Source organism: Apiospora marii (genome assembly GCF_038362585.1).
Source record: "Apiospora marii strain CBS 49790 chromosome Unknown utg000001l_segment0_segment0, whole genome shotgun sequence".
Lineage (NCBI taxonomy): Eukaryota > Fungi > Ascomycota > Sordariomycetes > Amphisphaeriales > Apiosporaceae > Apiospora > Apiospora marii.
Genome location: NW_027117372.1, coordinates 3,967,940 through 3,982,276, shown reverse-complemented (window position 1 = coordinate 3,982,276; position 14,337 = coordinate 3,967,940). Strand labels below are relative to the sequence as shown.

The window sequence follows — 14,337 nt, the reverse complement described above, 5'->3', positions numbered from 1 at the left end:
CCTTTTCGATAGGCCACAGAACAATTTCGACTTTTTGTGAGACGAAATCGGGAAAAGTAGCACCGCCAAATCTTCGAGATTCTTCACACCACTACGTATCGACGATCAGCCCAAACAATACCGACAAGATGCCTCAGGAAATCGCTGATATTAAGCAGGTACGGCAAAATCGAAGTGCCTCTAGTTTTTTGAAAATAATTTTGCTGACAATTGCTTTCCGCACAGTTCATTGAGATCTGCCGCCGCAAGGATGCCACCTGTATGTCGAACTCGACCCGAAAATGATACGATCGCAATGCGAAAGGAATTCATGGATGATTCATGGTGCTAACGGTTGTACGATATAGCCGCGCGGATAAAGAAGAACAAGAAGGCTTCGCAGACCCAGACCAAGTTCAAGGTCCGCTGCAGCAAGCACCTTTACACCCTTGTCCTCAAGGACACCGACAAGGCCGAGAAGCTCAAGCAGTCTCTTCCTCCCAGTATGTCATGACCTTCGACGCCTGCACCGTCATGGCTATGGCGGATTTCCGGACGTCAAATGCTAACCATTGCCTTGCAGCTTTGCAAATTAAGGAGGTTGCGAAGAAGAACAAGAAGGGCAAGCACACCGCATAGAGCGACCATGGCGTAACGAGGCTCGGGCGAACTGCATAGGATCTGGGGATGCGACACGGCGCTCATTGCCATTTGCGAGGCTACATTTTCACGAGGGATCATTGCTCCCAATGGAGCATGTCCGGTTACAGCAAATCCGGCGTCTAAGGAATACCTGGGAATCGAAGCCTGTTGGGTCACACCGGCAAAATAGCTGACGATTCATGCAACAAAAAGAAAAAGAAATCTCTAAAACATCTTGTGCTCTATTGCGACCCGGTGAAAGCGATGTGTTCCTGGTTGGAAGTCACTAAGTGGTAGTCAAGCTCATGGTAGGCAGCCGGCTTGAAGATAGGAATGTTCATGGCTCGGAGGAATATGACTGTCTCCTGCCCGTAATTGCGGCGTGGGACTTTTCTTGCGCTTCGAAGTCAAGCAGCTTTGGTGATGTGTGCCAGTGGAACGACCTTCTTCGCAATCGCAATTGGAAGGAACGTGCACTGAGGGTCTCTTGACAGTAAGGATGGAGGATATCAACGTACCTTTAACCAACGGGCATCTAACATATTTACTGCAATAACATTTAGTACAGGACGAAGCTTGATATAGATGGTGTAAATACATCCATGCCAAGCTTGCAACAATAAGGGTTTGCTAAATCGACTGCCACGACAAAGAAGATCTGATACAGGCATATACAAGCAGAGAGGCTATCAGTATAGCATGGAGGGTACAAATCCAATCACACGGAGCCGGAGTATAAAATCGTAAAATAATACTTACACGAGCATATGCGGGTGTGAACAAAGTGCAATGGCAAAGGGGTGAGCGTAGCAAGAATCGCGTCCTCCAAAAGCCATTAAAGTGCCCCACCAAAATCAACCCTGTTGTCACGTCAAGTCGCGGGTTGGGGAGCTTTTGACGCGAATCCATTTCTATGTTTCTTTGACCACCCGCGAGCTACCTCTATTGCCCGTCACCTTTTACACCTACAATTCTCGCTACCTACCTGAGCCGACGAACTGCTCTTTATCTAACGATCAGAACAAGCCTCAGCTCTAATGCAGCATTCTGCCACTTAATTTCCTCCCCCACAACAGTGTCGACTTTCTCACAATGGCCACAGGCACGCTGCCGCAGAAACGCGGCATTGGTGAAGCCTCCCGCGCTCGCCGAAACCCACCCTCAACGCCGTCCAAAAAGCGCCGCCTCGAACCGCTGACGTCTTCTCCGGCTTCGCGGCTGAACAGCTCGCAGCAAGGGCCCGGTGGCAAGCTCAGCTCAACCCAGCCGAAGAGTGCTTTCGAATCCGAAGTCCTCGAGAAGCTCAGCCAGGACATCTCAGATCTCCGGACAAACAACTCAGAAAAGGACCAATGCAGGGCGCGGCCTGCCCTGGGTGACTTTGACCCTAAACGAGACAACCTCATTTTTCAACAGATCGATGCCGAGGAAGGCACTTTGCACGGTGGCAGAGTTACCGTCAAGCTCTTTGGCGTGACAGAGACCGGCCATTCTGTCATGCTCCATGTTACCGACTTCCGACACTACCTTTATGTCGCTGCTCCAGTCTCGTTCCGCCCCGAAGATTGTCAGGGCTTCAAGGCTTTCCTCGAAACCCAGGTAGCCCAACATCAGCCAACCATTCACTCCTGTCAGCTGGTCCTAAGGGAGAACATCTACGGCTTCCAGGGCAATACGCAAAGCCCCTATATCAAGATCACCGTGACGGACCCCAAATTCATCGCACGTGTACGAGCCACGATAGAGAGAGGCGATGCCAACTGGAAGGGCATGTGGAAGGGCGCCAGCGATGGTATCATGACCTTTGACAACCTTCAATATGTTCTACGTTTCATGGTCGACTGCAAAATGCCCGGCATGTCGTGGGTTGAGTGCCCGGCCAAGAAATACACCCTCATTCCACAACGTGATAGGCAATCCAGTTCTCAAATCGAGGCGGAGATATCCTACACCAACTTGATAGCACACGACGCCAAAGGGGAGTGGTCGAAGATGGCGCCGCTTCGTATCTTGTCGTTCGATATCGAATGTGCTGGGCGTAAGGGCATCTTCCCTGAAGCAAACCAGGATCCGGTCATTCAGATCGCCAATGTCGTGACTCGTTACGGAGAGAGCAAGCCGTTTATTCGCAACGTCTTTTGTCTTGACGAAACCAGCTCCATCGTTGCCACTGAGATTCTCGACTTTGCTAAGGAACAAGACATGTTGATGGCCTGGAAGAAGTTCCTCGACGAAGTTGATCCCGATCTCATAACTGGTTATAACATTTCGAACTTCGACTTCCCATACCTCCTGGATCGTGCCAGGCACTTGAAACTCAATGGCTTTGAGTACTGGACTCGTTTGCCGAGTGTCAAATCTGTTGCGAAGGAAACAAACTTTTCCAGCAAGCAAATGGGCAACCGAGATACCAAGACCACGAATACCAACGGACGTTTACAATTAGATCTGCTGCAGTTGATGCAACGAGATCACCAACTTCGAAGTTACACCCTGAACTCAGTATGCTCACATTTCCTTGGCGAACAAAAGGAGGATGTGCACCATACCATGATCACTGAGCTCTTCAACGGAACCCCAGAGTCAAGACGACGTTTGGCATTGTACTGCTTGAAGGATGCGTACCTTCCGCAACGACTAATGGACAAGCTCTCTTGCTTGGCCAACTATACAGAAATGGCCAGAGTCACAGGTGTTCCTTTTAATTTCCTGCTATCGCGGGGACAGCAGGTCAAGTTCATGAGTCAGCTATTCCGAAAGGCTTTGGAACAGAAGCTGGTGATTCCCAATCTCAAGTCGGAAGCCTCTGATGAGCAATACGAAGGCGCAACGGTCATTGAGCCGACGCGTGGTTACTACGATGTACCCATCGCGACACTCGATTTCGCGTCTCTGTATCCCAGTATTATTCAGGCACACAACCTCTGCTACACGACTTTGCTGAACAAGAGCGCCGTTGAGAAGTTTGATCTCAAGAAGGATGAGGACTATATTGTGACTCCGCATGGCGACCTGTTCGCAACCGTCAAACGAAGAAAGTCACTCCTTGCACAGATTTTCGAAGAACTGCTTGGGGCAAGAAAGCAAGCCAAGAGAGAGCTTGCCGTTGAGACTGATCCATTCAAGAAGGCCGTGTTGAACGGTCGACAACTCGCCTTGAAGGTCAGCGCAAACTCCGTCTACGGTTTGACTGGTGCAACAACAGGAAAGCTACCATGTCTTCCAATTGCCAGCAGTACCACTAGTTATGGTCGTCAAATGATTGAAAAGACCAAGGAAGAGGTCGAGAAAAAGTACTGTATTGCCAACGGCTACTCTCATGACGCTCAGGTCATCTACGGTGACACCGATTCGGTCATGGTGAAATTCGGCATGAAGGATCTGGCGGATGCAATGAAGCTTGGAGAAGAAGCGGCTAATTACGTTTCGGCCAAGTTCATTAAACCAATCAAACTGGAGTTTGAGAAGGTCTACTATCCATATCTCCTCATCAACAAGAAGCGATATGCTGGACTGTATTGGACAAAGCCGGAGAAGTTCGACAGGATGGACACCAAGGGTATCGAAACAGTCCGTCGAGACAACTGCCTTCTGGTCCAGACGGTTATCGAGAAGGTCCTTCGTATGATGTTGATTGACGAGGACGTCCAGGGCGCGCAAGAGTAAGTCAGAATTGGGTTGCTCAATATGATGATCGCTTTGCTAACATGTGTTATTGCAGATATGTCAAAAACACGATCTCTGACCTTTTGCAGAATAAGGTCGATATGTCCAAGCTCGTCATCACCAAGGCTTTGACTAAAGAGAATTATGATGGCAAACAAGCTCACGTCGAATTGGCGGAGCGCATGAAGAAGCGTGACGCTGGTTCTGCTCCCGGACTCGGTGACAGAGTGGCGTACGTCATGATCAAGGGTGCGACCGGCTCGAAAAACTGGGAGCGATCAGAGGATCCCATATTCGTGTTGGAGAACAACGTGCCGATTGACACCCGCTACTATTTGGACAACCAGCTGGCCAAGCCCTTGACGCGTATCTTCGAGCCCATTCTGGGCGAGACCAAGGCGAAGTCTCTCTTGACTGGTGACCACACGCGTGCCATTTCGGTGGCAGCACCCACAGTTGGCGGTCTCATGAAATTCGCCAAGAAAACGATGACATGCATGGCCTGCAAGAAGCCACTGGTGGGCAAGGAGGAGAGTGCTGGTGCTGTGTGCAAGAGCGACACTCCCCGAGTTGGTGAGCTATACGACAGGACGCTGCACCGGGTGTCGGATCTCGAAGTCCGCTTCGGCAGACTCTGGACTCAATGCCAGCGTTGCCAGGGCAGCATGCACAACGAGGTCATCTGCAGTAGCAAGGACTGTCCGATCTTCTATATGCGTATGAAGGCCAAGAAGGATCTGGAGGATGCGGGCAAAGAGTTGAAGAGGTTTGATTTTGACCAGGCTGCTATCTGGTGATGACCCTGATGAAGAAGTATCATTCGTTACTGTTACTCCTGGGCCATGATGTATGATGAGAATTGCACGATGCTGGTGTCTGGAGTTTGGGGGATATGCCAGGCCCAAAAGAGACCAAGGATATTATTTCAGATGAATAATGCTTCGAGCGTACATTTGGCAGGGCAATGAATGGTCTGCCCGCCCATACCTGCAATTGTCGAGTAGAATAATAATTGTTTCAACCCAGTCAATCTTTGATGTTTTCAATTGTGCCGGCCTGCCGGCCTCGAAAGGGGCTGTATTTAGGACTGCGTACTCCGTACTGAGCACCTTGACGGCGATACCCAATTGCATGTACTGTTGTTTTTCTGTCAAGGCAATCTCTTCAAATTGACTCATCAGTAGTAGTAAGCAATGAAGCCCGTTTATTATCGACGGGGAAACCACCGGCGTGTAGTGTCTTTCCGGAACACATATTAGTATGGTGCTCGCCCCGGACGCAATTTAACAAGCGGCCGCTCTCCGTGTGACAGTTATATCGTGAGAATGTTTACAGATGGAGTGAATATTATTGCTGCAGTGAGAAAATACACAGTTTTGTCACCGTGCCTCTACCTACCGCCCGCCCGCCGGCCGGCCGGCCGGGCTTGTTCAGTATCGTGTCCTAGCTCCGTGAACCTACCCAATTTGCGGATTCCGTTCTTATCTGTTCAATCTTGTCAAGCCGGAAGCTTCCCTGTTTATTTGATTCTGTCACTTTCACTTGACGATATCCGCATTAATAACAATGCACCCATCCTTTCCTTTGTGGTAATCCCATTGCCCCTCCGGACGTGGTCAGCTCACTGTGAATCGTCAACCTGCATGCCGCCGGTGACTGACCAAAGATTGTTCGTTCACCCACAAGCAAACCGCATCAAAGCCTACCTACAGTTCGTGTTCCATGCGGATTTCAGCATCAGCACTCTCTTACTTGGTCCGCAGAAGCCATATTCTACGCGGCCGGCGTTCACAGCAAACGCATCAACAACCCCCGAGTCAACCGCAACTTGCCCCTTTCGTATTTCGACGACAGAGACCGCCGGCGTTAAAATAAACGCATTAACAACCTCAATCACTTACCCCTTTCGTACCCCACTCGACAGAGCCATCCCATCCATCACTCTAATACGTAACGCCAACGCCAACCGCTCTGCAACCGCCGTTCAAGATGTGTATCAAGAATTATGTTGGCTACCACTGCGGCCACCGGGACCCCGAGGGCACGGAGATGAAGACAGACTACTGCCGCAGACCGTGGCGCTACGAACACGAGCCCGCCTGCGTCTTCAAGTACTGCCTGCACTTGCGCGTGGACAAACGCCGGCCCCGGGATTCCGACTTCTGCCCGACCTGCCGGGCGGTCCGCGCGGCGCTCTGGAAGGAGTGGGCCGACAAGTACGTCGGATGGGAGAAGGAGGGCATCATGCCCAAGCGAGACCAGCTCGTGATGCACAGCCGCATCCAGGACGCATTCAAGGACGTGGAGGAGTTGTCGAACCGGGCCGTCTTCCTCCAGGGGCCCGAGCACACGGTTCAGACCCAGTACCGCGAGCGCCTGAACCAGATCGTACAGCCAGTGGAACAGCAGGTGGTGCGGCTCCGGGCCGCGAACGCCGAGTGGAAGCTCAAGATGACGCTGGCGGAGCGCGACGCCAAGGCCTCGCTGGCCGCACTGAACGTCCTCGAGAAAAGTCGCCAGCGGCTTGTTGCGCTCACCCGACCCGTCGCCTGGAGTGTCAACATCTTCGTCGAGAGACAGGAGCAACTACTGGAACAGCTGAAGGCTGAAGAGGAGAAATTCCAATACGAGGAGCGCAGTTTAGTCCTATATGGAACGATCAACTAAAATGCGAAGTTGTCAGTACAGACAGAATAAGGGGTAGGAAGGAACGAATTCCCCCAGAAAGTACTGATCAGAATTAATGGAATAAACGTTGATGCCAATGATGCAGTGGCCCACTCGGAAAGAAGCCCGTTTGCCCCTGTGGCATAACCTGATGATGTCATTCATATGCAAGTAGCCAGTCGCCATATGTCCCCAAGGCCGCTGAAATAAACCGTAATTCGTCCATTGTATCACCTGTATTGAATATCCTACTTACTTCCGATGGCATGGGAGGATTGAACGAACTGTAATAACATTATATCAAACCTCTTTCTTTTCGGAGGGGCTTGGCCGGTTTATTCTCGCAAGGGCTTGCCACCAAACCAAACTACACGTACTTAACTAGCAACCCACTCGAGCCAAGCTTGCATCTCTTTAGAAGCAAGAAATACAGAAACAACAGGATGATTTCCCATTCCGTTCAGAAGAGCCACGCAGATACCGCGGAGGGGCCGTCAAGCGCAGACCGCAGCTCCATTCTGCGAAGTCGTGCGCATTCCTTCTGCCAGGCCCTCGTCTCGCCCCCCTCACCGAAAGAGCTCCTCTCCGAGTTCTTCATCCCGGACCAGTCGGAAGAAGGGAGCTCTCGGCCCACCATCCACGAATACGGCCCGGCATGGGCGACGAAAACCTTGCCGTTTCTGGGAAAGAGCTTCACGGGCCGGCCGGCGTGCGAGGAGTACTTCGCCGTGCTCGGCGACACGCTCAAGATGCATCTGCGCCACGAGGACAGCTTTCCGGGCCCCGAGGGGTTCGTGGTGGACGAGGCGCAGAACCGGGTCTGCGTCGTGGGCAAGGGCCGATTCGAGAGCGTCAGGACGGGCCGCAGCTGGGACGAGCAGTTTGCGTACGTGCTGAGCGGGTGGGATGGGCAAGGGAGGAAGTTGGGGCGCTGGGATATCTGGGCCGATCCCCTCAGTGCGTGGGCCGCGGTGTCAGAGGACGACGTGGATGGGTGGAAAAGGGGGGAGCATAGGCAGTAATAACCTATGGACTTGGTTAAAGGGGCTGCAACGACGACGATTTTTCATCTTCTACCTGCGATTCGCCCAGAAGCGGCGAGGAAGCACCTTGATTCTTTCTACTCCCTATTTTCATATAATCTCGGCTTTATTAATTCAATGCCAGCGATGGAGATCTCTGGGAAATCGCAAGTAGAGCTTGTAGTTGCCATCTCGATGTTTAAGTCGGGGATCGTAAACTCGGAAAGTTGGGAGCCAGCACACCAATGGCAGTGGATACCGGGGTGCACTAACAGCTAATAAGAGTCACGTTCCCTTGTTCGGCAGAGCCTATCATTAAAGTCGGTATCGGCGGCTCGTTGGACCGTGGCCGCCACGCACTCTGAACCCCACCATTGACTGTGTCTATGCAGCTGAGATCGAGAACTGCCTAATTAACGGTGAACTTTCCTGGAGGAAAAAAAAAATTGCATCCTCAGTCATTCACATTTACCCAAATTCGCAGTCGTATATAGGATGCCATCCTTCCAGTAAGAGGCCCACAGCTCCCGCTGTGGTGTTCCGTCGTTTTGTCATCATAAGACGATTCAAGCGACCACAGGAATAAACCGTACTTTCTCCACCGACAGATACCTGTATTGGTTATTCCGTTTACCCCAGACTACAACAGTGGAATGAACGGTTACTGTGTCAATGTTCTGTGGAAGTTCTTATTCCAGAGGCTTGACCGGTTTATTCTCCCAAGGGCTTGAATTGTGAACAAGTCAACATGTCTCCCTGGAAGACCAAAGAATCGGACCCCACTAGCCCGCCTGCCGGCCCTGGGCCCAGCAGATCTCAGTATATCGATACGCAGCAAGAGGAGATCTTGGTCTTGAAAGCCATATACGACGTCGACTTCGTGGAACACAAGGCCGCTAACGCGGCGTGGCAGCGCTCGGAACCTTCGTTTGATATCCGCATCAAGGCCCTCTCCAACGAGGACTTCACCGTCACCCTAGGCGTCGTCTTGACAGCCACTTATCCCAAATCGGCGCCACTCTTGAGTCTCAAGGATGACACCAATCTACGAGAGTCTACCCTCTTTAAGATCCAGAAATTCATTGAGAAGAGGCCCGCGGAACTTGCAGCGCAAGGCCAAGGTGAGCCTATGATCCATGAGTTAGCCGAAGGCATACAGGAGTTTCTCGAGGATGCTGCCCTAGCCAAGGCACAGGGGCTGGAGCTACCTTCTCTCGAAGAAGAGAGGACGGCACATGAAGAGGCACTGGCCAGGCAAGCCCGGGAGCAGGAGGAAGAAGATGCCCGCAAGAAGCAAGAGGCTACGCAGGAGGAGGAACGGGTCATGCAGCAGATGATCGACGAGGAAATGAGGAGAAAGAAGGAAAGCCAAAAGAAATCACGCCAAAAGAGCCACCCCAAGGCGCCTAGTTTCCTCCCCAGAAAACTCACAGCAGAACGAGGGCGGTCGAGTGGTCTTTGACGAGACCTGCAAACTAACTGACTCGTTGGGAAACGAGTTACATTTCAACACTGTCGTAGGAAAATACGACGCTCGAAGAGGAACGGTGGCCACAGTCTACACCGTTCGACCAAGCAACCTTGACTGCACCCTTCTTGCTCTGAAGGAGGCCCACCTAAAACCAGGGCTTAACGAGGTGGTGCAGTTCAAGAAGAGGATGTCATCTTTAGAGAATAAACTCCGGTCCGTCAAGAAGCTGTCACACCAGAATATGCTGCAGCTTATCGACTTTCGCATTGACCAGGTATCTGAAGATGACGAAGAAGATGACGACGGCAGATCAAATGACCGCATTGTACGCGTTTTGATGCCCCTTGCAGACCGGGGATCTCTCGAGGAAGATCTTGAACGCAGAGGACCGCTGCCCCCTAGAACGTTTCGTGCTTGGACGACGGACTTGCTATCTGCACTGGAGTATCTGCATAGTCATAACCTGGTAAGCGACTTTCGGGATTCATTCGTTCCTAATCCAGTGTTTATTCCACGTTATCCCAGTGTCTCATAAGGGAAAAATTAACCGTTTACTCGAAAAATACCCATTATTCCCTCTTGAGACTTCCTGTTCTAGTGTTTATTCCACGTTAGTCCAGTGTCTCACGAGGGAAAGAGGAACCGTTTATTCGAGAAATTCCCATTATTCCCTCTTGTGACATCCTGTTTAACCCCCCCCCCCCAAAAAAAAGAGTGCGTACTTACACCGAGAGTCCATAGGTCCATGGCGATATACATCCGGCGAATATTTTGCTGTGCAGAGAAGATTCACGGAACTATGTACCAAAACTTGCCGACGTGGCCTACCAACGAGAAATCCATGCTATCTGTAGCAAGTCACGAACCAAGTCCTCGCTGAACTCGGCGAAGTCGGTATACTGGCTCCCACCCGAAGTGGCAGGAAGTGCGGCTCCCTTGAATCACAAAACCGACGTCTGGGATTTTGGGATTGTATTCTTGCAGATGGTGTTCGGCTTAGACGTATTTGAGACGTACGAGGCGCCCGCTATGCTAATGGAAACACTCTCCTTATCCAACTCCCTACACGAGTTGGTATCGAAGTTCTTCAAAGCCGACGCATCACGACGCCCCCGAGCGGCCGACTTAAGGTCGAGCGAGTTTCTTGCCACAGATGCTCCGGTACTCGTAGAGGAGTCCATAGCATTCCACTCTACGGCCCAGACCTTGACTGCAATGCCACCCGGGTTCTCCCGCAAGCGCCTCGACTCTGTCGGCGCCGCCCCTTCTTTTTCAAGATTCGCCAATGACTTCTCCGAAGAAGGGCGTCTGGGAAAGGGCGGGTTTGGCGAGGTGGTCAAAGTACGCAAGAAGATCGATGGTCAAATATATGCGATCAAAAAGATCTCACAGCGTGCATCGCGTACCTTGACTACGACGCTCAAAGAGGTTATGACCCTCTCCCGGCTGAGCCATCCGGCGATCGTTCGTTATTACGACGCCTGGATTGAAAGAATCCCAATTGATACGTACGAGACTGACGGCGATTCGTCGACCGAGGGACCGGAAACGCAGGATGACGGAACTGCAGAGTCAGATGGAATTGATATTCAGTTTGCCACCAGCACTGGTGGTTTGGACTTCATGTCTTCGACCAATGCGGCAGGTGGTTTTGATTTCGAGGCATCTGATAGCGACTCGGACGATGACGACCCTACGGACGAGGAGGACAACGACGAGGAAGAGGACTCAGATGATGAGGACGAGGATGAGCTCGATACTGGCTCAGACGATGATGACTCTGCCAGCGAAGACCAATTGCCTGGCTCATTGAGACGGACACGGAGCCACCAAGCCTCGTACAAAAACGTTCTGTACATCCTTATGGAATACTGCGAGAAAAGAGCAAGTCTGCCCCGAGATGTCCCTTTGTCAGTGAATTACTACGGATCTTCTTACTAACCACCCAAGTTTCAGACGCTTCGAGATCTAATATCCCAGGGCCTTTATCAGAACACAAAAGAGGTCTGGCGACTGTTTCGTGAAATTGTGGAAGGGATCGTCCATATCCATAGCCTTCACAATCTCGTGCATCGAGATTTGAAGCCGGAAAATATATTCATCAGTCTCGGCGCTGACGGCGTCGCCCACGTCAAGATTGGAGACTTTGGTCTTGCCACGAGTGGGCACGTCAATGGCAACAAGGGGATCATGGGCTCACAGGACTCCAAAGAGATGAGCAACGTTGGGACGGCCATCTATCTTGCACCCGAGCTCGAGCGTAGCAATATCGAGGACTCTCGAAAAATCGATGTAAGCATCCTGTCACACATATCCGCTATGATTACTAATGGCCAGCAAGATGTACGCCCTGGGTATTGTCTTCTTCGAGATGTCCTATAAGCCTATGCTCGGCCACGAGAGGTGGAATGTCTTGAACGACTTACGAGGACAGACGCCTACTCTTCCATCCGATTTCAAACCAGCAGACAAGACGCAGACCGAGGTCATTCTCTCCCTTGTTACGCATAATCCAAAGAACCGACCCACGAGTTCTGAGCTGTTACGCAGCGGAAAGTTGCCCATGGCCGAAGAAAGCGAAACGATACAGCGAACTCTGGCAGAGATATCTGACCCGATGTCACCCCATTACCAGAAGACGGTCTCGACACTGTTCTCGGTCACGACGGAGAAAAGCAAGGACTACACTTGGGACATGTCAACACCAAACCCGTCCTCCCTCGAGTTGTTGTACCAGGGAGTGGTCAAGGACGAGCTTATATCGATTTTCCGCCGTCATGGCGCCCTTGAAGCTTCCAGAAACCCCTTATACCCTCGATCATCTCATTACTCCCAACCAGTGGTCGAAATGCTCGATCCTAGCGGCACGGTTTTGCAGATGCCATATGATCTCATGCTGGGGCATGCAAGAACGCTTGCCAAGCATACTGGCTCCTCCGTTGTGCCCAAGTCATTTGCTTTTGACAAGATTTTCCGCGAAAGGAGCGGCGGCGGTCAGCCCCTAATGTACAGTGAAGTGTGCTTCGATATTGTCTCTACAGACACACTTGACCTTGCTCTCAAAGAGGCACAGGCAATCATGGTCTTAGACGACATTGTTGATGCATTTCCCTCGTTGAGCCAGATGTGCTTTCATGTCAGCCACTCCGATCTCTTGCAGCTGATATTCGACTTTTGTGAAGTGGACGTCAACCTGAGAAAGGTGGCGGCAGAATCCATGACCAAACTGAATATTCATTCATGGACATGGCCGAAAATACGTACAGAGCTGCGGTCTTTGGGCCTATCGGCTACCAGCATAGACGAACTACAGAAGTTCGATTTCCGAGGTAAGTGAACACAAGAACCTACAACCAATGCTCAATATTTGACCTGGAGTTATTAGATACCCCTATCAAGGCATTCACGAGGCTCAAGGCATTGTTTGAGGGAAGCAACACATTCGACAAGGCCCAGGCACCTATTGCTCATCTAAAGGACGTCATGTCTTACGCGAAACGTATGGGTGTCCACAACAAGATTTACATCAACCCCCTAAGCAGCTTCAGAGAAGACTTCTTCCAAGGAGGCATCCTCTTCCAGTGCGTTTACGACAAGAAGTTTAGAGATGTATTTGCAGCGGGTGGGCGATATGATAGTCTGATCAGGGAGCATCGTCCCAAACTCGGCAACAACAACGAGCAGCGCCATGCTGTCGGTTTTAGTCTTTCTTGGGAAAAGCTCGCGAGGATTCCCAAAGCCGCCGGAAGCAGCAAGTCTTTCATGAAGAAGGCAGAAGCAGAAGCACACGGCATCTTCAAGGCCAAAAGGGTAAGTCCATACAATTGCCTTGCTTCAAGCTTTTCGTTACTGACTCAGTATAGTGCGAGGCTCTTGTTGCAAGCTTCGACCCTGCTCTCCTACGCAGTGCCGGCGTCGAATTGGTCGGCACCTTGATTAGAAGCGGCGTCAGTGCTGAACTGGCGTGTGATTCTCGGTCTCCTGAGGACCTACACAACAAATACCGTGACGAAACGTACTCATGGATGATCATTATCAAACAGGACCTCCTCAAGGTCAAAACCATGGACCGCAAAGACGTTGCAGATGTCGATATGCCTGCCTCTCAGTTGATGGGCTGGCTACGAGGCGAAATGCGTGACCGTGACCGCAGCCATAAAAGCGTGGCACGCTCAGCAAACGTCAGCTCCAACACTGCTATAGTCGAAGATGGGTTCCCAGTGAATACGGAGCAAGAAGTGGCAGTTCTGGTGGCTAACACCAAATCGAAGAAATTCAACCGCCTTGCTGTCGTCGAGCAGGCCCAAATCTGCATGGCAAGAATACACTGGAACAGCCTCGAGGGGCCTGTCGTGGCAGTGGAGACGTCGGATACGGTTCTGGAGCTAATTCGGAAGACGTCGCTGTCCGATGCCGAGACCTGGCGCAAAGCCGAGCAGACGGTCAACATGGCGGAGCGCAAGTATCTCAGAGAGATACACGAGCTTCTCCTGTCGTGGAGGACCGAATGGCAAACTAAGAACGGTAGCCGTGATGCGGGGGTCTATAACTTCAGGACCATGAACGGCATATATTACGACTTGGGCGCATAGTTGAGATACCACGGAAGCGAAAGTAGATTCTATATATACCAATACCCAGCGTTGAATAATTTTTCTTCTTTCTTTCTTTCTTTCTTTCTTTCTTTTTTCTTTTTTTTTTTCTTTTTCGTTTTTTATACCAATGGGGTTTGAGAAACGATGACCTGTTATGAGTGCCTACTAGTGTTCCTAGCTGGTGTGTATATTAACTTGAGGACTACAGCGAGGCGCTCCTCAAACTAAAATGCACACATCTCTAACCTCATCAAGACCTCATTAAGGCTTCAAGCATGATTAGCGCAACTTGATC

The 14,337-nt window shown here is 51.1% G+C and overlaps 5 protein-coding genes across 5 annotated transcripts; all 5 read left to right on the top strand.

Annotated features, from left to right (window-relative positions):
• Nucleotides 1–128: 128 nt before the first annotated feature.
• On the top strand, nucleotides 129–618 carry PG985_001281 (60S ribosomal protein eL38; the record flags this gene model as incomplete). Its single annotated transcript, XM_066821050.1, has 4 exons — nucleotides 129–158; nucleotides 226–259; nucleotides 348–482; nucleotides 563–618. The coding sequence occupies 4 exons, from the start codon at nucleotides 129–131 to the stop codon at nucleotides 616–618; spliced, it is 255 nt and encodes an 84-aa protein (XP_066691929.1).
• Nucleotides 619–1,713: 1,095 nt separating this feature from the next.
• PG985_001280 (DNA polymerase delta catalytic subunit) lies at nucleotides 1,714–5,084 on the top strand (the record flags this gene model as incomplete). The annotated part of the gene is made up of 2 exons (XM_066821049.1): nucleotides 1,714–4,283; nucleotides 4,343–5,084. The coding sequence occupies 2 exons, from the start codon at nucleotides 1,714–1,716 to the stop codon at nucleotides 5,082–5,084; spliced, it is 3,312 nt and encodes a 1,103-aa protein (XP_066691928.1).
• A 1,192-nt stretch (nucleotides 5,085–6,276) lies between these two features.
• Nucleotides 6,277–6,954, top strand: PG985_001279 (uncharacterized protein; the record flags this gene model as incomplete). Its single annotated transcript, XM_066821048.1, has 1 exon — nucleotides 6,277–6,954. One exon carries the CDS (start codon nucleotides 6,277–6,279, stop codon nucleotides 6,952–6,954), a length of 678 nt encoding a protein of 225 aa, XP_066691927.1.
• Nucleotides 6,955–7,397: 443 nt separating this feature from the next.
• On the top strand, nucleotides 7,398–7,976 carry PG985_001278 (uncharacterized protein; the record flags this gene model as incomplete). Its single annotated transcript, XM_066821047.1, has 1 exon — nucleotides 7,398–7,976. The coding sequence occupies one exon, from the start codon at nucleotides 7,398–7,400 to the stop codon at nucleotides 7,974–7,976; it is 579 nt and encodes a 192-aa protein (XP_066691926.1).
• Nucleotides 7,977–8,796: 820 nt separating this feature from the next.
• On the top strand, nucleotides 8,797–14,039 carry PG985_001277 (Protein kinase; the record flags this gene model as incomplete). The annotated part of the gene is given in 7 exon segments (XM_066821046.1): nucleotides 8,797–9,385; nucleotides 9,399–9,852; nucleotides 10,302–11,361; nucleotides 11,398–11,739; nucleotides 11,789–12,776; nucleotides 12,833–13,257; nucleotides 13,311–14,039. Coding segments are annotated over 7 exon segments (4,587 nt in total), but the record flags the coding sequence as incomplete, so codon positions are not given.
• Between the last annotated feature and the right edge of the window lie 298 nt (nucleotides 14,040–14,337).